The sequence below is a fragment of the Parambassis ranga genome, chromosome 15, assembly GCF_900634625.1.
Source record: "Parambassis ranga chromosome 15, fParRan2.1, whole genome shotgun sequence".
Classification (NCBI taxonomy): Eukaryota; Metazoa; Chordata; class Actinopteri; family Ambassidae; genus Parambassis; species Parambassis ranga.
In genome coordinates, this window is record NC_041035.1 from 5,158,964 (window position 1) to 5,181,122 (window position 22,159).

The 22,159-nt window shown below is 42.0% G+C and overlaps 1 protein-coding gene across 1 annotated transcript in view; it reads left to right on the plus strand.

Moving 5' to 3' along the window:
* The window catches only part of epas1b (endothelial PAS domain protein 1b), a 35,040-nt gene extending 13,255 nt beyond the window's left edge, over window positions 1-21,785 (plus strand). Inside the window, exons 2-16 of the mRNA XM_028423018.1 lie at window positions 2,111-2,301; window positions 5,693-5,844; window positions 7,225-7,312; window positions 9,038-9,156; window positions 9,498-9,700; window positions 12,480-12,586; window positions 14,282-14,429; window positions 14,520-14,722; window positions 14,932-15,170; window positions 15,485-15,592; window positions 15,701-16,242; window positions 16,330-16,426; window positions 16,512-16,599; window positions 16,904-17,080; window positions 17,176-21,785. Of these exons, the coding sequence (XP_028278819.1) occupies window positions 2,111-2,301; window positions 5,693-5,844; window positions 7,225-7,312; window positions 9,038-9,156; window positions 9,498-9,700; window positions 12,480-12,586; window positions 14,282-14,429; window positions 14,520-14,722; window positions 14,932-15,170; window positions 15,485-15,592; window positions 15,701-16,242; window positions 16,330-16,426; window positions 16,512-16,599; window positions 16,904-17,080; window positions 17,176-17,327 (2,614 nt within the window). The 3' untranslated portion in view covers window positions 17,328-21,785. The remainder of the gene's footprint in view (window positions 1-2,110; window positions 2,302-5,692; window positions 5,845-7,224; window positions 7,313-9,037; window positions 9,157-9,497; window positions 9,701-12,479; window positions 12,587-14,281; window positions 14,430-14,519; window positions 14,723-14,931; window positions 15,171-15,484; window positions 15,593-15,700; window positions 16,243-16,329; window positions 16,427-16,511; window positions 16,600-16,903; window positions 17,081-17,175) is intronic.
* The last annotated feature ends 374 nt before the right edge of the window (window positions 21,786-22,159 follow it).

The window sequence follows — 22,159 nt, forward strand, 5'->3', positions numbered from 1 at the left end:
ACGAATATATGTTCCTGCGTTTCTTAAATAAAGAACGTGAAGAAGAGGAATTTTTTTTTTCATCCAGACGGCAGTGCAATATGCACATGTTTAAGTATTATCAATGACAACTGTGTTCACCATTGAATATGTTGAATATAGGGCATCCTCCAACAAAGTCTTACCGACATGGACACACATGCTGGGGTATTAGTCATGGTACATTGTTCAGACAACAATCTTGTTGCAAAAACATACACACGGCTGACATTTATTTTGTGTTTTGTAACACAGTAGTGTGGTCAAAGGGTTTAACTTTCCATCCGAGCAGACACTGTGAGGACTGTTCGTGATTTGCTTGGTTTAGTCATGAGCTTAGCTCAAGTCATTCATCAGTTATTTAACCTGGCTCTAAAATGATGTCCTCAGATTTGTCCTCAGATTTATCTCTTCTGTCTTTGTTTTTTTTGTTGTTTTTGTTTTTAAGGTCATCTTTTACAACATGGCTGCACATGTTTGTGTTTGTGCACCAGCTCCACTTACATCAGCTTCACTACTCTTTTTGTTGCAGGTCTGGCACAGATGTGATCAGGTTTGATAAAGTGTGCGCCGTGTCACCAGAGGCAGAGGGAGGGGAGGGTATCTGGAGTTCAGCAGGGCTACAACCCTGTTGTGGGTTTTTTTTGTTGTTTTTTTTCATCACAGTGCCCGCAGACAGTTCAGAAGTTGAACCTGTTTTTGTTCAGCAAGATGTTTTTGTCTCAATTAGGATTCATATTCTAAAGCCACAATCTGAGTGTTACCTCGTTATTTTTAGGGCTACAATGTTGTGAAGTTGTTATTCCACATGAGTTTCAATATGGAGGATAGTCAGATATGATAAACCCCATGAGACATGCAGTGTGTCCTATTGTTGCTATGGTAACAAGACGCAAACTATAATCTTATTTAACCAAGTCAGTCTAAAATGGTGACATAAAGTAAAAGTAGACAGCGAATACATTTTTTATATATTTTTTTTATATATATTTACATAGTATTTTTATTCTTCGTCTTCATCCTGTATCCTTTTTGCTTGGCAGCCTTTTTGTGTAAATCTGAACACACACACACACAGTATAGACAGACAGGGAGTGTACAGGCACTAATGGATTGTTAGAATATAACTGTGTGTGTGTGAACGTAAGACAGAGCTCAGAAAAAGCCAAACTCCACGTGTAATGTCCTAATATGGATTGTTGTGCTGCTCTGTTGGATCAGAGACTGAACTCCTGGACTGTTTGAGCTTTCACGTCAAAATCTCTACTCGCACATGTTATTGCTGTCGTGGCACCCTATAGCTCCTCCAACAACAACAGCATAATGACCTGTTGTCTCCTGTAAGCAGCAGCTCACTTAAAGACAAATTGTCTTGTATTAAAACTCATTTCCACCGCTGGGGGGGGGGGTGTGCTCGGCTGGACTCTGAACACGATTTCAATTTTGCTTAATCCAAATCAGAATAAGCAAACAAACAGAAGCTGAATGAGTCACCTCAGTTGCTGTTCAGCGTTCAGATTTAAAGCCAGATGTTGTATTTATCATCACTCTCTAAGTTAGGTTGAGAAAAGTCTCTTCCTAGAGCAACAGGTTGTTGTCACACACCACAGTGCCATTTCTGCAGCACTGTCTCTTTGATGTAACCAAGTCAAAGGTGTGTGTGGTTTTGTTATTTTGTCTGTGACCTCATTTGCACAGCTTGTGTGAGTGTGACTTGCAGGCTGCAGAAAAAGGTTTACAGAGAACAGACCTCTCCCCTGTAGTTACACTGAAGGACGCATTGTGTTTTAACTTGTGAGTGACCCTCTGTGAAACTGTGAACAGTCACATTCGGTGCTTGTAGAATCACATGGGGATTTATTATGAGCTCGGGGTCTTTACACTGCCGGCAGCGGTGTCAAATGGGAAATTGAACTGTGAGTGCATTTATATAGTTAGAGTTATTGCAGAATGATGCAGATAAATATGATGAGTTTAATTGCCGAATAATTGCACCTGAACCAGAGATGGATCCAACCAGAAATCTATCAACAGGAACAATAAAAGCATTAGTATAGAAAGTGTAATCATATCTGTGTGTGTGTGTTTGCAGGAGCAGCTCAGAGCGCCGGAAGGAGAAGTCCCGGGATGCAGCGCGCTGCAGGCGCAGCAAAGAGACGGAGGTCTTCTACGAGCTGGCCCACCAGCTGCCTTTACCCCACAGCGTCAGCTCCCACCTGGACAAAGCCTCCATCATGAGGCTGGCCATCAGCTTCCTGCGCACGCGCAAGCTGCTGGCCTCAGGTACGAACACGCCATGACACACAAACGCAGCGGCGCAGTGAATGCTAATGTGCTACACAACGGAAAAAATGCAAATACAGGCAGTTTGACGTGCTTTCACAGATCAGTGTGTGTGTGTGTGTGTGTGTGTGTGTGTGTGTGTTGGTGAGTCCAGTAAAGTAGGAAAGTATTTGTTGGCCTCCATCTTTGCACTTCTCCTCCTTCCTCTTGTCTTTAGTTAAAATTAGAAGCTGAGGAAGCTCGACAAAGACGCAGACCCATTGTTCTGGAATTCCTCTCGAAGTGAGATCAGAGAAGAACAAAATTAAACAACTTTAACGTCACTGCTCAAGACCCCAGTCTGTACAAAATGTTTATTTTTCCTCAATGAGTCACACAACCCAGCATATATAACCTGAAAAACTGGATTAACATCCAGCTAAGCTGAATGATTTACATTTTGGAGTCATAATGTTTAGTTATTCACCTTTTCTCAACAATAACTGGCAGCTGAACGAGCCAACAAAACACAACATAAGATTAGTTTTAATTCATTCAGGAGCTTATCTAATCTGTTAATCTTTACACTGCCATTTTAATTTAGCCATTATTCTATTCTTGTGCAACTTTCGATGTTCTCTGTATTTATATATTCACGTTATTAACTGCTTTGCATTGTTTAGCGGAGGAAGGAGCGATGGCAACGGCCAACGCTTCCTTAAACAACAATGATCGCCGCTTCCTGTTTCCTTTGATTTGTAGGCCGTCATCAGTCAGCAAAAGGAATCAATCACTGATTTAATTATACGGCTATAAGGTTACAAAAACAAAAAAAAGTTCCATTTTGTGTCACGTCCCACATTTTAGTACACTTAAAAAAAAAACGGGTTATGTAAAAGTTTCAGTTTTAAATTCCAAGATTCTCAGATATCTGTTAGTGAAACATCTGCTGCCACCCAAACACAATGGAGGTAAATGAAACCATTTGAAGCTCAAAATCCATTTCTATTGTTACATTTAAGTGGCCTGCCCCTTTAAATTAATTAACATCTTGCTGTAATGGGTAAGAAATAATAGACATTTGTGAAAGAGCCTTAGAAAAAAGGACAAAAGGGCGCACAGAGCATGAGGAGGAGGAGGCGGAGGAAAGGTAATGAGGGTAGGAAAGCAGTGGGTGAGAGGGTAGGAGAGGACAGGGAGATCTGTGAGATGCAGCAGCAGATACGAGCGCTATCGGGGCCGGTCTGATTGCTCCGTGATGGAGGGGAGAGATTGGAGAGGAAGTGAGGAGCTCTGCCCATCGTTCGGCTGGTGCTGGCAGTTTACCCCCCGCTAGCCATAACACCAGACTGCCTTGGCGCCAAACATGCCGGCGTGCACGTTGCGCACGCACTAAACGCACCGCGCGAGCACGCACCCGAAAGAACACATTATGCAAGCTGCTAGGGAACACCTCTGTTATGTAACACCAGTTCAGTTGGGACCTGAAGAACTTTGATGTACTGATTAGGAGGTATTCCAGAAGTGATTTGGATACATTTCTCACTGAAGTCGGCCTAAAACCTTGATCAAAAATATTGTTAAGCATCCGTCTTCTAAATTATTATTAGAAGCTATTAGTGGTTTTGGAGCAAGTTGTGTTTGAGTTGGAGATTTCTCCAAAACATTTTGTGTTTGCTGTGCAGAGGATCAAATGTTATTATAAGTCACATTATAATCACTCTCGGACCAAGATCAAATACATAATCATCAATGGCTTCAGTATTGGCTTACCTCAAAAATAATAATAAATAATAATCACATTTTTTCCAGGATTTTAAACAGCAAATCCACTTTCCCACCTAAAAATACATCATATACATTCATACATAGATGACATGAAGTCATATACATTACATGTTCATACACTTTAATGCATATATATATATATATATTAAATAAAGCATCCTTTCAGCGTGTTTCCACACAGACCCAAGACTCAAAACTTCACTGATGTAGCAAATTTATATTGTCAATTATTTACTATTATAAAGAATATCTTTATACCTCCCAGTTTACATTACAAATTCTGGGATGTGTTTAGCCTGTAGCGTAGCAGAGTAGCTTGAAAAGTAGTGTAACTGCTAGTATTTCATGTATTTACACATGTAGGAATAGGAATGTAAAATTGTTATATAAAAGTAGGGAAATGTAGCTGAACCTTTTCCTCAACGCACGTCCTGCGTTTACAGTTTTACTTTAGCTCATTAGTGCGTCTTAGCTGCTCACAGTGTTTCCTAACACAGCTTAGACCTCAATCACTGAAGGCCAGATCAGAGGATCCATGACGTGATCAGCGTTTCCTCCGATGGTTTTGTTGTGCGTTGCACACCCTAAATTCTGTCTTTTTAAGTTTTCTTTTTATGAGAGCAGACGCTGGAAAATACTAACAGTGACGAAATGGAAAAAAAAAACAAAAAAAAAAACGGAATCCCACCATGCAAGTCACACGCTGTTCCTGGAGTCACATACTGTGGGAGTCTGTCCTGTCACCTCATTCCATCCTGTAAGACAGAACCAAGTCAAGAAATCAAAGAGGAAATGATTATCTGAACAGCAGCTGTCCCTATCAGACTCTCTGTTCTGCACCCCATTATTTAGAAATGAGGCCAGTTACGCAACCAAAGAACAACAGAGAGAAGAAAAGTGCAACCCGGTCCAAATGACTGGTAATCACAGCTAAGTATTTAGGCCAAAGGTGGTGCTGGTCTTTGGACTGGGCCCCGAGAGTCTCTCCACCTCCCCGGGGCACATGAGAAAGCTCAGTGCTCCCTCGGGAGCTAACGCTATCTGGGCCCGGCTCCAAACTCGAGCCCCAGGCCTCGCCGGGAGCCTTGAGAACTGTTCTCTCTTATCTCAGGGAAGCACACTGGAGGAATTGCAAGCTTCCCACCCTCCACCCTCATTGACTACTGGGCTTTGTTCAGTGTGAAGCCGGTGTCCATAAACACACACACACATACACTCCCTCTTGAGTTGGGGCCAGTGAGGTGGTAGAAGTGTTTTTGCATCAATTAGCTCAGAAATGAGACGTTGCGGACAGACTGGAGTCTGTGTGTGGAAATGTTTGCGATGCGGCACTGAACATATTTGAACATAATCGCCTAACCTGTAAGTCACCAGCTCTAAAAGAGGGACAGCAATTATGAATGCTTGTGCGGTTTCGGTGTAATCTGCCGGGGGTCAGGGATCAGGAGTGGCCTGAGACGCAGGAAGAAGCTGCACTGTTTGTTTTGTCCCCGAGCCAAAGCTCGAAAAAGGAAAACAAGCCCAACGCCAGCACACCAACACACACAGATTCACAGTGATGCCCATTTATAATCAGCACTGAACGAGAGTGTAACCTTCCCTTGTTTGCTGTCTCTCCCTCCAGGCTGCAGCAGCAGCAGCAGCAGCAGCGATGAGGACGGACAGATGGACAGTCTGTACCTGAAGTCTCTGGAGGGCTTCATCTCCGTGGTAACGTCAGACGGCGACATGGTCTTCCTGTCCGAGAACATCAACAAATTCATGGGGCTTACGCAGGTACACAACCATTAAAGAAAACAGAGGAGGGACACGTGCAGGCTCCGGCCTGCATGTTGACTGTGCAACAGGCATCAGCTGTTATTAACCAAAGATCATTATCATATCGCACATTTACAGCAAACAGCAAACCTTCTCTTTTCCTTCACTTAATGGATTTATTTGAATCACTCTTGATATAATTAAATGTCATTTTCAGAATTAATTACACATCATCGATGCCTGTTCTGCTGTTTCTCTTTACTTCTGGACACTTTTAAACTTTGTGTATCATGTGCGGTTTTAGCTTAGCCACATGTTTATGTGTAAATACATGAAGTGCAATATTTCGTTGTGCAGGACGGTTAATGTTACTCAGTCCCAGAGCTTTGATCCTTTTAGGCCTACGTTTTGTTTTGTGCCTTTTTTTTTAGTTTCACACAACATCAACCGCACATTAAAACTACCACTCGACAAACTTTTCCTCCATTTTCTCAGTCACCATGGCGATAAGCCACTAAGCAACTAAAATATGAAAAGGGTGATGTGAAGAAACCATCACAGCTGGATACATGGTGTCTAATGCATAGTGGCTTCTATTCAAGTCTTATTATCCTGCAGACTGAACATCCCTATGTGACAAGTCAGCGGTGACATCACCTATAGTTTTCCCATGTTAAACTCAAACATTTTTTATGGTGATAACACTGGGTCACCCCTTGAAATACATAATCTTGCATAGAAATGAACTTAAATCTGTTTTCTGCACCGGCTGATTAACAGTCAGGCAGCCAAATGTTGTTGGTTCAACAAGTCGACAAAGCAGCCAAAGCAGGAGCCCATGCAGCAGAGTGAGGCACAGAGGGTATTTCACACTGAAACAACCTGCTATCTGTCCATAGACTGGTCTACCTCCCGATGTGCCCGCCAGCATGTTAGGCAGTGTTTGAGGCATTTTAACCCCAGCAGACAGGACACTAGTCCGTCAAACCGGCCGCTTGTATTGATGTGAAATAGTTGTCATGCCAGCAGCGTGTGTGTGTGTGTGTGTGTTCACTCCAGACGGTGAGACTCAATTCTCTAAACATGTCCCCTCTCTGGCACCAGCTTAGAAGGCAAATGTTAGAAGAAGGGGGGGGGGTTTACAGAAATGTGTGGAGAGGGCGCTCTTTATAAATGTCTTGATTTTCTTCACTGATGAGTTTCTGTTTGTTTTGTGTTGTGATGCTGGAAGTGACACACTTTCTTCTATTTATCTATTACTCACGCTCACCGCCCAGTTCTTCCTCTGTTTATCCCAAACACACGGCTGTCACTGTTGGCAGAAAAAAAAAAAAACGCAGGATGCCTGATGCACTGTTGAATTAAAGAATGTCCCATGTTTTTTTTTTTTTTTTACAGGTGGAGCTCACGGGTCACAGCATCTTTGACTTCACTCATCCATGTGACCATGAGGAGATCAGAGAAAACCTCAGCCTGAAGACAGCTGGTCAGCACACACACACACACACACACACACTCTCTCTTTCTAGACCTTTATCTAGAGCAATCTGCCCACTGTGTTATAGGTAATGTTGTGTGCAAAACTGAGGGTGTGTGTGATGGGGAAAAAAATGCAGAGAATGATCCTCTGGGGAGCATGAACGATGAATTTATTGGTCGTTTTTATGATACCTTGTCATACAAACTTATTTTTTAAAGTGTCGAGATAAGCTCCTAAAGCATCTGACTAAGATAAACCAGTTCTGGAGCCTGCAAGCAGAAGGAGCACATAATCTAAATTAGCTGTTAGCTGCAGGCTTGATTTGAAAAAAAAAAAAAAATTCAAAAAATCCACTCACATAAATCTAGTCTTTTGCCTGCGTACGTTCGTCTTTCAAATTGATTAATGGGAGAGATTTCCACAGTCCTGTATGATGCAACACACATGACATCAGCTGATCTGAAGACAAATAACCTCTGCAAAAAGTTTAAAGGCTAATATTCGGGTTTTTGGCCCCAGGCTCCAGCAAATAAGATGTGGAATTTAACACATTTTTCACTTTTATTGCACTTAACTTGATCTGTTGCTTTCTCCCTGAGGTCCACTGACTTATCTTTGTATGTTTTGTTTTAATTAATTGCTCAATAAGTGACATTTAAAACTCAATTCCATCTCATACATGTTTGTTGTTGTTTTGCTATAAATATCCACAGCCAGCTTCAGTTGTCTTATCTCACTCTTGAACAAAGTATTTAATGGACCCACACACACACACACACACACACACACACACACACACACACACACACACACACACACACACACCACCTTTTCAAAGAGTGTGTTTGTAGTCCTGCTTCTCTGATCACACTAAATCTCGACGTATAGCACTCACACATAAGAAACAGTGTTATATAATAGATTATATCTAATGTGTTCAGAAGGTTAGAGGGCATGTTAAGTGTGTAACTGTGGTTTTACATGATAGAATATAATCCACTCTCTCTCTCACACACACACACACACACTAAGCTGTGTTTGATAACACTTATCAGCAGCAGCCATAAAACACACAAGTGGAACAATACACTGTACTTTATTGTCCTTTTCTACTTAACAATCCTTTTCTTGGCTTGAAGAGACACTTTTGTGTGGTTTGTTTTGCTTACTATGTAAAGATAAAGACACACTTGAGAGTGTGGAGATTGACACACGTCAACGCGTGGCCGTGTGGCTGCAGCTCCACGGCTGAACTCTGACCCCTGTAATGTAACAGCTCAGCCTGGTTTCATGTCCTCTGCGACTGTTTGCCCGTCACACAGTGGACGGAAGATAAGGGACTGTTAAGTCAGTTTTTTTTTTTTAATTTAATTTCCTACTAAAACAAAAGAGAATTTAATTATATCCTCTGTGTTCATAGCTACAATCAACTATTACAAAAAGTAGAAGTAAACATCCACACAAGCTTTGATGAGCAGAGGAGAGTGGAAACCTTTGCAGAGGCTGTGAAATTATTAAATTTTAACCTATTATTATATAGTTTGTCAAAGTAATAACACTATTAAATTCATTTTTTCGTGTTTACTGCACATGTTTGTATTCTGCCTGCTTCTAATCATGTTTGTGCTTTAACAAACACCTCATCTTTGATGCATAATCAGACCGCTAACATTGTGTCCATTGCATGACTAATGTGATTTCCCACTGTGTGTCTGTGTGTGTGTCTTCCAGGAAGCAGCTTCGGTAAAAAAGGCAAAGAGCTGAGCACGGAGCGTGATTTCTTCATGCGGATGAAGTGCACAGTGACCAACAGAGGACGCACCGTCAACCTCAAGTCAGCCAGCTGGAAGGTAACATCTGCGACCGCGAGGCAACACATCTGCAACATCTGTACACATTCAGATACAAACAAGGCTGCCAGTTGGCTGCACAACAGATGATAAAATTAGCCAATTTGTGCACCTCTCGATCTTGGCAGGTCAAATGTGTGAGCACGTTTTGCCAAAGAGTACATTCTCCCTCAAAGGCTAATTTTGATGAGTAATTGTGAAGGTAAAATATTCAGAGAAAACATGAAACTGAACAAAGCAGACATCATCATTTTTACAGAAATATGTTTTCCTAAGAGAGAGAGAGAGAGAGAGAGAGACTTGCTGCCTGGTTCCATTTCTCCACCTGCTGCTCCCTTTAGGTGCTGCACTGCACCGGACACCTGAAGATGTACAACAGCTGTCCTCCACGAGTGCTCTGCGGCCTCAAAGAGCCTCCGCTCACCTGCGCCGTGCTGATGTGCGAACCCATCCCACACCCGTCCAACATCGACACGCCGCTGGACAGCAGGACCTTCCTAAGCAGACACAGCATGGACATGAAGTTCACCTACTGCGACGAGAGGTACAGGCACTACATGTCCTTGTGAAATATAAGAAAAAGACCAGAACAACAATATCCAACGAGTCCTTTAAGGACATCAGAGCTCAGCAGAACAGCAGCTTCATGTTGTGGCTGGCTGCCAGTTAAAACACAACCCTTAAAGTCCCGAACAGACACGCACGCTGAAAAGAGACATTGACTGATTGCAGCGCGTTGACTGAATCGGTTTGACTTTGCACGGAAGTCAGTGCGAAATGTAAGCCAGAGATGAAACATTAATACCTTAATAAGACGATGTCACGACTTTGTCAGGGCATGCCAGGAGTTCCTGATCATGGACCAGCCTGCACACACACTCACACACTCTTTAAATCTGTCACTCCTTATCATGGATGACGACATATTTCTCCCCTCCCGCTGACACAAGGAGGTGATGACAAACTCACACATTCACAGATCGGTGTTACACAAGCACATGCATGCAGGCCTGTAATCTTATCAAGCTGCTCACGAAGGACAAAGGTTTCCTTCTGAGAATGTGTTGCATGCACAGGTTTTTTTTTGTTTTTTGTTTTTTTTTCCACCTTTTCGGTGCAATTTAATAGCTGCCCAAATCTTCTCTCCAATTACGCAAATGAGTTTATTGTAGGTGGGTCGCTCTCCTGGCTCAGTAGGGACTTAGACTCATTAGAGAAGGGACAGAACGTTTCTTTAGCTCATGTCTGGCAGTGTAAGAGGTCGAGAAGGGGAAAACAAAGAAAGAGAGAGAGAGAGAGCAGGGGGAAAGTTTGCAGAGCAGGAAAAAATGGAGCCAGTGGTTACTGGTACCTGAGCCTTGTCTCGATGTACACACAAAAGGCAGGTTTTACTTAATGTATCCATGAAAAGATTAGAATGTAGTTGCTGATTCTAACACAAGTATTCTGTCAGAGGATTCATAGGTGGAGCTAGCTGTGTACACTGTATTTATGCTGCTGTCTTTAATTAAATATTAGACGCAAAATTGTGAAAAAGAAGGGTTGAGTTTTGTGAAGTACTGATGAATCTCACAGCCACTTACTGTAACTGGATTTGAACGTGCTAATCGGCTTTCTCTTTCTCTTAAAAAGGGATGTGTTACTAAGGAAATAGAGTTTAACCCATACTGTACCTCCTTTGTAATCTGGTTCTTGTGATTAGGGGACATGTTGTATGATCATTTAACAACTTCCAATAATTATTAAAGTGGAGCACGAGTGACCGGCTCACAATGTTGTCATCACAACATGGAGTGAAGGAATGCTTGAACACCATAGACCATGTGATAGGTACAATTAGATAATTATACTGTCTGTGCTACTGTTGATCACGTATTGTGCATAGAGTAAACTTATCATACAAATACCAGAATTATAGTACGTCTGGTATTTAGAGTAAAATTCTGGGGGGTTTTTCTCAGAAATTTGTTTAAGATTGCAAATTTAAAAATTTAGTGCAATTTACAAACATTTAATTTAAATCTCTCTGTGAAAAAATATTAGTCTGATGCTGTTTTCCTCCATCCATTCTGTCTCCTTTGCTTTAAGCTGCGCCTCCTCGCTCTCCTCTTCCAGACGTTTACTTCCCCTCCTTCCCTCCGTTCCTTCGCTCTGAGGCACACAGCTGTCTCTCTTATGTAACCTGAGGACAGTCTGCATCACTGGACCTCTCTCTCTCTCCCACACACATCATCTACACATTGTTAATCTTCATTAAGCGTTGGCTTGATAACTCAACTAATTCATCTTCACATATCATTTCACATGTCCTCAAATATTTATGGTGGATTCTGGTGAGGGGAATAAAAAAAACCACTCTGAGCTCAGTGACAGATGATGGTAATAACCGGGAAACTTGCTGCCCTTCATATGTGTCTGGAAGGCAGAGAGAGAGAGATGCATAAATATGTCATCAATCATGGATAATGATTATGTTTGTATGTGGGTAAATTCATCTGGCAGGTATCATTCTTTTCCATGTCCACAATGCCACATCCAGTCATAAAAAAGCTCATGTCTTCAAGATAGATTTGACTCAACTTGACGTACTGACAGATTTTGGTGACAGGTGGAGTCAGATTCCGGCCATATTAATATTAGGTTAAGCACGATGATCTCGTCTGCATTCTTTGTACCAGATTACCCTCACTGGTCTCCTCAGACTGATTATGTTCAGTGGGTCATTTCCTGTTGAAGGTTGGGATTATGTTCTCACAGTTTGTTGGGAAGAAACTCTTCATGCTTGTGTCCCTGTTGGCCTTTGATTTATAATACTTTTAAGAGAGTAAATAAATCGATCCAAAAGTGTTTAGACACCCTTAAACAAAGTCTTAATTCATTTTCAAACATCGTGTAATTTAACACGCCTGAACGCCTCTTAAAAGTAAAAAAAAAAAAAAAACGTGTCTATTTACTTAATGAGCACTGGAGAGAAATAAAAGACAATAAATGCGGTGAACACAAAGCCAGCAAGAAAATCCTCATTAACAAAGTGAACTCGTGATGAAAGTGACAGAAGGAGATTAGCCGTTCCCAGAAGCACTGAGAGTTAGCAGAGACAGAGAATGTGAACAATTCTTATTTTTGGAAGACCTTTTGGAAGTCCACCTCTCTGTTTGATTTCCAAATCATGCATGATGCCCTTTGAAGTAGCAGACCTTCAGGATGGAATGCAGGATTTGTCTTTTGAGTGTTGCATGCAAAGAGGGAATTAAGGAAAAGTTTAAATGAGTAACATAAAAATCCTGCGTCTTCTTGAATATGTGTGTGTGTGTGTATTGCAGGGTAACAGAGTTGATAGGTTACACTCCTGAGGATCTGCTGGGTCGTTCCGTCTACGACTTTTACCACGCCCTGGACTCGGACAGCGTCACCAAGAGCCACCATAACTGTGAGTCACACGTGCACGCACACGGGGTTAAACCAGAATATTATAATATTTGCTAACTTTATGTCCTCACATTTTCTGCAATCATCATCAATTATAGTAAGGTATATATCATTTTCTTATACTCAGTTTCTACAGATGTTTGGTAATACATGTGTGTCTGTTATGCTTTATCTGTGTGTGTGTGTGTGTGTTCAGACCAGGAGCCTGGTATTAAGATGTCTTTTATTAAATTAGGCGTGGCCCCTGATGGCCTGATGAGGTTTGCACATCTGGTGGCACAAACACAGTGGACAGGGTACCAGGTGGCCTCTGGTACAATCTAATGACACTGTTTTTGTGTGTGTGTGTGTGTGTGTGTGTGTAGACAAAGCTCTGAAGTGTCATGGCTATTCTCTTCACCGACAGCACTGCATCATTAGAAGCTCAGAACTGCAGTGAGGAAAGGTGGTAATTTAGTTCCTCAAACCCTCCTCTGCAACAAAAAGGCTGTGTGAGCACTTGGTGTGTCCCCTTATATATGCATACATACGTACAAATACATATACATATGTTTTGAAAAAAGAAACCTGGGTGAACAAATATCTCTCCAGGTTGTTCCATCATCCTTTATTGCATGTCAACTTCTCTCATTTGATGGATCCCTTAAAGGGTAAAAAAAAACAAAAAACACACACACAGAATCACTTGAGTTTTAATTTTCCAAAGGTCCTTGAATGCGTCATATGGTTGTTGCAGATGCAGTTAAAAAGCTAAAAATGTTATAATATTTTGTATTTTTTTAATATATTTTTATAAATTTTTCTTAAAATAAAAAATTCACTATATAATATATAATATTCATACCAACAAATTTCTGGTTAAAAAAAAAAAAAAGAACTAGGTAGCCATGGTAGACCTGTGACCAGCAGTCATGTTACGTTCTACAAATTTTTGGTTGATCTGCATGTTCTTTAATGCAAAGCATAGAAGTGTAAAAAAAAAAAACAAAATGAGTGTGTAGAGGCTATAAAAATATATATAATAATATAATAATGTCCATAGTTTGTGGAGTAGAATAGTTTAGTATTAAAATTGATTTGTCGCCTTGAGACAGTGAAGTTCTCGTGGTCCTGCTCTGGGTTTATTTAGCGGCTTTAAAACTTGATGTAGAAAGTGTCTTGACATTTTCTGTACGTGTATGTGCTTTTTCTTTTCCTGCGTCTGCTGAAATTTGCTGAGATAAAGGGCTCTCTATCTAACTCTGTCACGCTGACACACACACACACACACACACCCGGACGACCCACTCTCACGGCCAACGTGACCAGCCTGTCGATCAGCACATGCTAACCGTGTTCTCTTCTACATGTAATGTTGCCCCAAGCTTCCTCAACACTCACACACACACACACACACACTCAGAGTCACTGGCCTTATGTACGCTTTCTGACCAGTCCTGCTCCTTTCCCACGCCAGTGTTGAACTTTGGACTGTAGCCAGCACATCTCCTTCTCAGCTCAAACATCCCACTTTGTCCCTCCAGCCAATGATTGGTTGGTTTTCACAGCCAAAATGAGAAATGCAAAATAAAACCACTGTTAATTAGCTGTAGCTCATGTATTTAGGACACATAGTTTTTCATTCTTCTGATCATTTGTGTGTGTGTGCCACCAAACACAATGCGCTTATGGCTCTGTCCTCTTTCTCTCTCTGCAGTGTGCACCAAGGGTCAGGCAGTGAGCGGCCAGTATCGCATGCTTGCTAAGAGCGGAGGTTACGTCTGGGTGGAAACCCAGGGAACCGTTATTTACAACAACCGCAACTCCCAGCCTCAGTGCATCGTCTGCATCAACTACGTCCTCAGGTAAGGCACCTGATCGAGTCACACTGAAATGAGAGCAGATTTATAAAAAACATCAGCCTCAGGATTCAAACTCTTCTCCCAAACCTGCAGTGACATCGAGGAGAAGTCGATGATTTTCTCCTTGGAGCAGACGGAGTCTCTGTTCAAGCCGCGACACATGAGCAGCTTCTTCACTGCCGGATCAGTGGCCAGAGAGCCGGCAGATGCCCTCTTCACCAAACTTAAAGAGGAGCCGGAGGACCTTGCTCAGCTGGCTCCGACGCCTGGAGACACGATCATCTCCCTCGACTTCGGTCAGTGTCGACTTCTGTCATGATGTTGGCTGTAATGTGTCAGGATGGGTCCTGAAAAAGCCTTCATTGCTATGGTTACTTAGAGGTTTATTGAATACTACCATGTGAGGTTTTATAGTTTTACCCTTAGCAACATGAAGACTACTCAAGCCATCAACCTTATGTCACCAGAGCATTTTTGATTTTCAGTTTCCGACTTCCTCTTGCAGGTCGCTCTCAGTTTGATGAGCCCCAGCAGCCAGCAGCTTACTCCCAGGTGTCTGCCTCAGCCATGCCACCTCCAGGACCTCCATCCTGGGCCAGCGAGAGCCACAAGCCTGCCCCTGCTGCATCAGGCCAAACCCCGGCTCCGGTTCCAGGAGACGTGACTAAGATGGCCAGTCAATTCACCATGCAGCAGAACCCACCGCCGGGCAGTGCGACCCCGAGCCTGAGCAGCTGCTCCACGGTGAGGACGGGCAGGATTGAGAGAGTTATTGTTGAATTGAAAGGATTAATTAGTTAGTGAGCGAGTGACTGGTTGGTTGAGTTTATTCTTTCTGTGCTCTATGAGGTCACCAAAAGTGGGCAGCGTGTGTGAGAATAACGGGGGTGGATAGTTGGATGGAACAGGCTCTTAGTGGTGAATGGTGCCTTTGTCAAAGCTCATCTCTCACTCTTTCTTTCCGCTCTGTTCTTTCTCCTATGACTCAACCCATTTTCTGTGCTTGTCATCCTCTTTCTCTCACTTGCATCGCATTTCGTCTTCCTCCACCTCTACAGCCGAGCAGCCCAGGTGATTACTATAGCTCAGTGGAGAGTGAATTGAAGGTGGAGCTGACTGAGAAGCTGTTTGCCCTGGATACTGAGGGAAACAGTGAAAACACAGAGGTGTGTGACAGAGTTTCCTGCAGAGTTTCCTGTTGATTTAAAGAAAGTTTAAAGCATATTAGTAAAGTAAAATGTCATTTCACACCTTGTGCTGTTTTCTTTTTGTAGAATGACTTGAGTGACTTGGACCTGGAGACTTTGGCTCCTTACATCCCGATGGATGGTGAGGACTTCCAGCTGAATCCCATCATCCCTGAGTCCGAGCCCCTGGAGGCCACGCCAGCAGGATCCATGGGAAGCAGTAGCAACCTTCCCCAAACACAGCAAGCCACCAAGCAGAGCTTCAGCAACATCGCCAGCCTCTTCCAGCCTCTACCCTCTGCTCCTCAGCCACAAGGCCACTACCAGCCTCAGCCATCTGCCTCCTGGGCCTCCGGGGAAAAGAGGGCCTCCAGCCAGAGTGCCATGGACCCACGCTCAATGTCCTACATGGGGCACATGCAGAATCCCCAGTACCAGACGCCAACCAACACCCCTCTGTCCTCCATGGGTGGCAGACAGAATCTGCAGTGGCCACCGGACCCACTGTTAACTTACCAACAACAGCAACAACAAGAAAGGGCTACAAAGACCTACCTGATGGACACTTTGTTAGGAGAGGAGCGCCCATCCTGCCAGCAGAACATGTCACATCTCATGCAGAAACAAAGGTGACGTAACAGTGACATCATCTTTATGTCAAACCAAATAATACATTCACATATCCTGACAGATATTGTTCTTCTCTGTGTTTGTAGGTCCATGGACAATTTTGTACAAGCTTACAGAGACATGAGTCCAGCCAGAGTGGCCATGACCAACAGTGTCAAGCGCAGCTTCAACCAGATAGTTGTGGTGGGTTTATTCTAATGAAGATCCTGTTTTACAAAAAGCTGTATGTCTTCACGCACTTATAGAATGTAACCATGTGACTTTTCAGGGGGAAAGCAAGCCATCAGAAATCATATGTAAGAAGATGAGAGGTGACAGCTGTATGGATCGCTCCCTCAGCGCAGGATCACTGGCAGGTAAGTCCACTCATTATGCTGTAGGACAAAATGATTTCACATGCAGAGTTTTAAGATCTTGCACACAGAGAGTCGTGCAGGCAACTTCAAGCAATCTTGCCTACAGATTCTCCAGAAATTGCATTATAGACTCGAGCTTCTCACCCAGTAGTAAACACTCCACCATGCCTGCTTTTAGATCTCAGAAGTTGTCCTGAGATTTCGTTGCCTTTGAAATAATATGGTACTCTCGACATGTGACATAAATCTAACCGCCGCATCTGCTCGTCACATGTATCATTAACCCCTTGCTCTCTTCTCTCAGAGTCCCGGATGGGGCGGGTGATGTCGGGCAACATGTCTTCATGTATCAGCTCTCTGCAACAACACAGGAAGTCTCTGTATCCAGGAAATTGGATAAGTGGTGCAAATGAGAAAACCTTTCCCCAAAAGAGCTGCAACTATACAGACTATAACATGCTGCCATCTAACAAGTCAGAGGGTGAGCTCAGATGACCTAATTCAAAAAATCCACTAATGTCATTGTTAAAAGTTGTGATTTAATGGGGGATGTTTCATCTTTGACTGTTTTTCCAGGCATTGCCAGTCGTTTGCTGGGCCCTTCTTTCGAGCTCTCTTGTTTGCCAGAGTTGACCCGATACGACTGTGAGGTCAACGTCCCCCTGCAGGGCAACCTGCACCTCCTCCAGGGCTGTGACCTGCTGAGAGCCCTGGACCAGGCCACCTAAGACCCTCAGATTCAAACCCTCACATATAGACCTGGACTCTACTCCAAACCCTGGGCCTCAACCTGCAGCCCGAGACTTAAGCCTTTCTTTACCATTGTGCCTCTTGGCCTTCTGAGCGCCCCGAGGCTAAGCTACCTATCAGGAATTAGGCCCCACACTCTCGATCCCCTGCTCTGTCACCCCTCCTTACACTCTGACTTATATCAGATGCAGGTTGACCACCAGAGTAACAAGGCTCATAGGGTTAACAGATTACATGATCTGACCTGTGAAAAAAGGGGGGTGGGGGTGTTAGTGGATTGAAACATGCCTGTCTTAAAGGCCACTACTGCCCAACACATCTACAGCCTTACACCCAGAGTACCAGCTGATTTCTGCTTAGCCTTAGTTTATGGTGGGCAACTATGAGAGTGCAGCTTTCTGACTCTATGCAGCCTGATTCCCAGCTTCTCTGTCTCAGTTCAGAGGAGATATTGTACTACATACACACTGTGTTCTTTCACTTTGTGCATTTATTCTATAGACACAAGCTTCTTCTTTAGGTCCAGGTCAAAGACACAGTTGGGTATCATCAACTGGTTCTGCCTCATTGTGTCTGTCGCATTCTGCTTTTTTTGGTTCCCAAAGATTCCTTTTTTTTAATCACTGTGGTGCAATATGCAGGGCTGGAGCACTTTATTCTGGATAAATATCATTCAATTTAGCAACAGATGGTTTAAAAATGCTATAATGCTATTTTATTTTTTTTTACTTTTCGGTCTAAAAGGAATAGAACATTCATAGTATGTAATCCCCTATAAAAAGTTAAATAGAAAATAATTCTATTTTTATTGTACATAGAAAAGTCTTTTTTTATTTCATCCTTTATCCACAACGAGAAGCAGAATCAGTCAAATGATACCCGACTCAGTTGAAGCCATTTCCACACTCAGTTTAGACACCAGCCTGCCTCTTCTTGCCTGAATCCATCCCATCTACGACATCCTCTCCTCTGTCTGTCCCTTCTGGTTCACAGTAGCATTAGATCTGTCAACAAGCATTATATTTTTATTTTACTTACTTCAGTAACAGAAGTACAGACTAGTTTAAAGTCTGTACTTCTGTTACTGAATCGAGAAGATTTATCTTTTTATCAAATCCCCATCTTTCATGTTATTTAATCCAGACCGACAGGACACTTTAGCATATCCATAACCATTTGTTTATTTTGACATTTTTTTTTGTCTCTTTCACAGTAATAAACATATATTGCAATTCATTTACTCTACCGTAAGTTGAACATTGTTATTTTTTTCCTCTCAGTAAATATCTTGTGTGACTACAGGGTTTATTTTTTTTTCTTATTGTGCAATTTATTTCATTGAGTTGAAGCTTGGATAGTAACAAAGCTAGCCTTAATTCAGCCAATCAATCGATAGCTCGCACAAAGGAATGTGACTTGCGCGCACACACGCACACGCACTCACACACACTGTAATGGCTGATTTCTAGTTGCATGTAGACGGTGGTGGTGAGCGTTCGTACTTGCTGTGCTCTGCAGTTGCTCGTACGACACACTAGTTGGCGGTGTAGTATCTACAGATTGGGGGGGGGCATTCTGGAGATGGAGCTGCACAGAGAGAGAGATGGTGTGTGTGTGTGTTTGACCACTGAGCTGTGGACCAATCACAGTTGTTGTGTAGGTGTGTGTAAGGCAGCGGTGTAGATCCTATGTTTAAGCATAAACCAGGCGTATGATTATGTTTATTATTATTATTATTACAGGCCAACACAAAAGTAATGCGACCAGTGGTGTGCACAGACCAGTAGAGACCCCAAAGGAGAGCATCAACGAGGGCCACTCATTTTGGTTAAATGAGTGCAGATCAATGTTTTTAAAGCTTATTTACAGTATAAAAATCAATCAGCGGAATATTAAACAGATGTTTTTGAGTTGTCTAAGCTGTTACAGTGAACATCAGGCCAGTATTAATTTTTGCCCAAGTATTACATTGCACATCTGTGGTATGTAATCCGGTTGAATTAAACAGATTACAAAAAAAATGATAAAGCTTTGGTTGAGTTATTGTCTTTTGTTGTTTTGTTTATATAATGTCATAAAGTAGTGAAAAGGGCTTGTTGCATATATAAATACAGCATGTGCATTGAAATGGTGGAACAACGCTTCACAGAATACAGTTAGGCTGTAAAGGATGCATGATTTGTCAGGCTCGCTTAAGAGTAATTGAGCCAATTACAGGGTCACTTTGGAGACTCAGAAGTGCCCTATATAGGAGGGATCAGGAGGGCGCTTCGTGGATCAGGAGGGCAACTTGACTTTAATCTTAAAGGCAGTTAAATGGCGTTTTAGGGTCCGGTGGTGGTTACAGGAGCAGCAACGCGGTAACTTCAGATGGAGACCAAGAAAGATAACGCAGGTGACCCTCTGTGCACACCAAGGTCAGAATCACTATACCTTTGTAAATAGCAGCAGCGGTTTCAGTGCAGTGCAGCAGCCTGTGATGTGACTTGAAAGTGAAATTTTATGTTTTATTCTTTATGATTATAGGACAAGGCCAGTTTTTCTTCTCTTTTTTTTGTGAAACTCACAAAACGGAGTGGCTGCCAGAGACACCAGAAAGAGCTTTGATACAGATTATTATTATCAGTCATCCTAAAATTACGATGAACTAAGATTAGATTTTTAAAATGTAATTTTTCACCAAAATGATGTCAGTATGCAGTCTCCCAATATTTTTCTTTTGTATTTGTTTCTAACCGCACTCTTTGTTTTTTTTTCGTTTGAGGTAATTGTCTTTTGTGTGGTGACCACTTGAGTATGAATTGTAGAGCTTTGTACACGTTATGTATTTAAAAACAGAACTAATGTGTTTTTTGGTGTTTATGTGTCCTGGTACTTTGTCCTTCCCTCTCTCGCCCCCCTCCTCCTGGTAGTTGCGTTTAGATCAGACCCCTCGCAGTGCTGTTCCCTCTCGTGCTGTTTCTGTTGTGTTGTGGTGATATGATTTTTTTTCATTTTTTTTCCCCTCTCCAGCGTTTTATCCTTTTAAAAATATCTATTGAGTCTGTTGGCTGGCCAGTACCGTTGTTGTTCTTGCTTTAAAAAAAAAAAAAAAAAAATTAAAAAAAGTTTTTTGTTAAAAAGGTAAATGTCAGTTTTCTAAGTTTCACTTTTCAGATATGTAGCATTTTGAGTATTGTAAAGAAGGTGAAGTTGCCATATAATTAATCACATAGTTTTCCAGTTGCATATATATACGTAATAAGCTATGGTGCTTCATAGTCCCATGTATTTGTCATTTTTAGGACTTTTATTACATCTCTTGGATCCACTAACACTGTATTTTTGGTGTTCTCTGCCTTATGTTGCGCTGATGTTCTTTTTTTTTTAAGTTTCTTTTTAATCCATATAATGTGCCTTATCATGACTTTATGGCTGTTTCAGTATGCTGAGCTCACCCTTCAAGTGCACAGTTTGTTCCCTTCCTACCTGTAGATGACATCCTTCACCACTGGGGGTAGTATTCAATGAAATCATAACCTGATATTGTAGCTTAAATTAAAGGTAAATGTGATAAAAAAAAACAAATTCTGCCTTTGGTTTGCAGCAATGATCATTTCATATATTATATATGTATGTTTTTTGTATGCTGTTCACTAAAACTCTACTTTTTTGAATAAGTGGAAAACATCCAAAAGCAGATACAATGTCATACTTAAGATGACATTAATAACCCCCCCCCCCCCCCCTTTTATTGTTCCCTATAATCCATCTGGACCCTAATAGACTAGCTGTGATGGGCCACACAGTAGAACCCTATTAGATCACATTGTATTTCTCGTGCTGGTGATGAATTAAGGGGTTAAGAGGACCCAGCTCATCAAATGACTTTACAGTCTGTTTGTTGATGAAGCTCCTGGTGGGTTTTTAGGATTTAGCCATAAAAAAAGAGAGAGAGACAGAAAGAGAGAGATTTGACTGTACAGATGATTTGTGTCTGTACACGCGGCGCGGCTTGTCTTACATTCACACACGTGTGGTGAAGGTTACAAACTAAATAGTAGTCAGTGATTTATTCAGCATGCAACGTTTTGTTTTTTTTTGTTTTTTTTTGGCCTAAATACAAGTCATTATACCCTTCAGCTATCAGCATTTGAGATTGAAATGGTGCCAAAACAAATCAAGCTGTAGTCTCCCTTTCCAAGGAGAGTGTAAGAGCCCTGATAACTTTGAGTTTAAAACCGCCATTCATCACTACACAAAGACTGTTTACCATCCGTACTGTAAAATATCATAAGCTATATTAAAATACATTTGTATCTTGCAATTAAAAAAGTTAATCATTTCAAATTGCAAGTTCAGTTTACCAAATCCAATGGATTGTTTACTTGTCAAATTACATTCAAATTACTCAGAAATCAGAGTCAGATTCTTCTCTCTGATCGAAACCTGACACTCTGAAAATCATATTTCTCCACTTGTCCACTCAACAGATTACTCTGTTAACTCCAATTCACTTTCCTTTACAATCAGTTTGTTAGTCTTCATAAAACGAAAGGGGGGCGTTCATGGTTTGTCAGACTGGAAGCTGTTCCTATAGGTTGTTTTAGTGCAGATGTTAAGTGCTATAAACAGTCCCAGGGCTTTTAAATATTTGGAGACCAAATATGACTAAGTATAAAATGTAGGACTGAAGAGCACCTCAGATGGATTTATAGGAACTCATGAGATAAGAAATAAATTGTGGTAATGTATGTGGAAAGAGTTGGCTAGATGGAAGTCGATCAGAGCAGAAGTCCCCCCCTGCGCCTGCTTCACTGTAGCTGCAGCC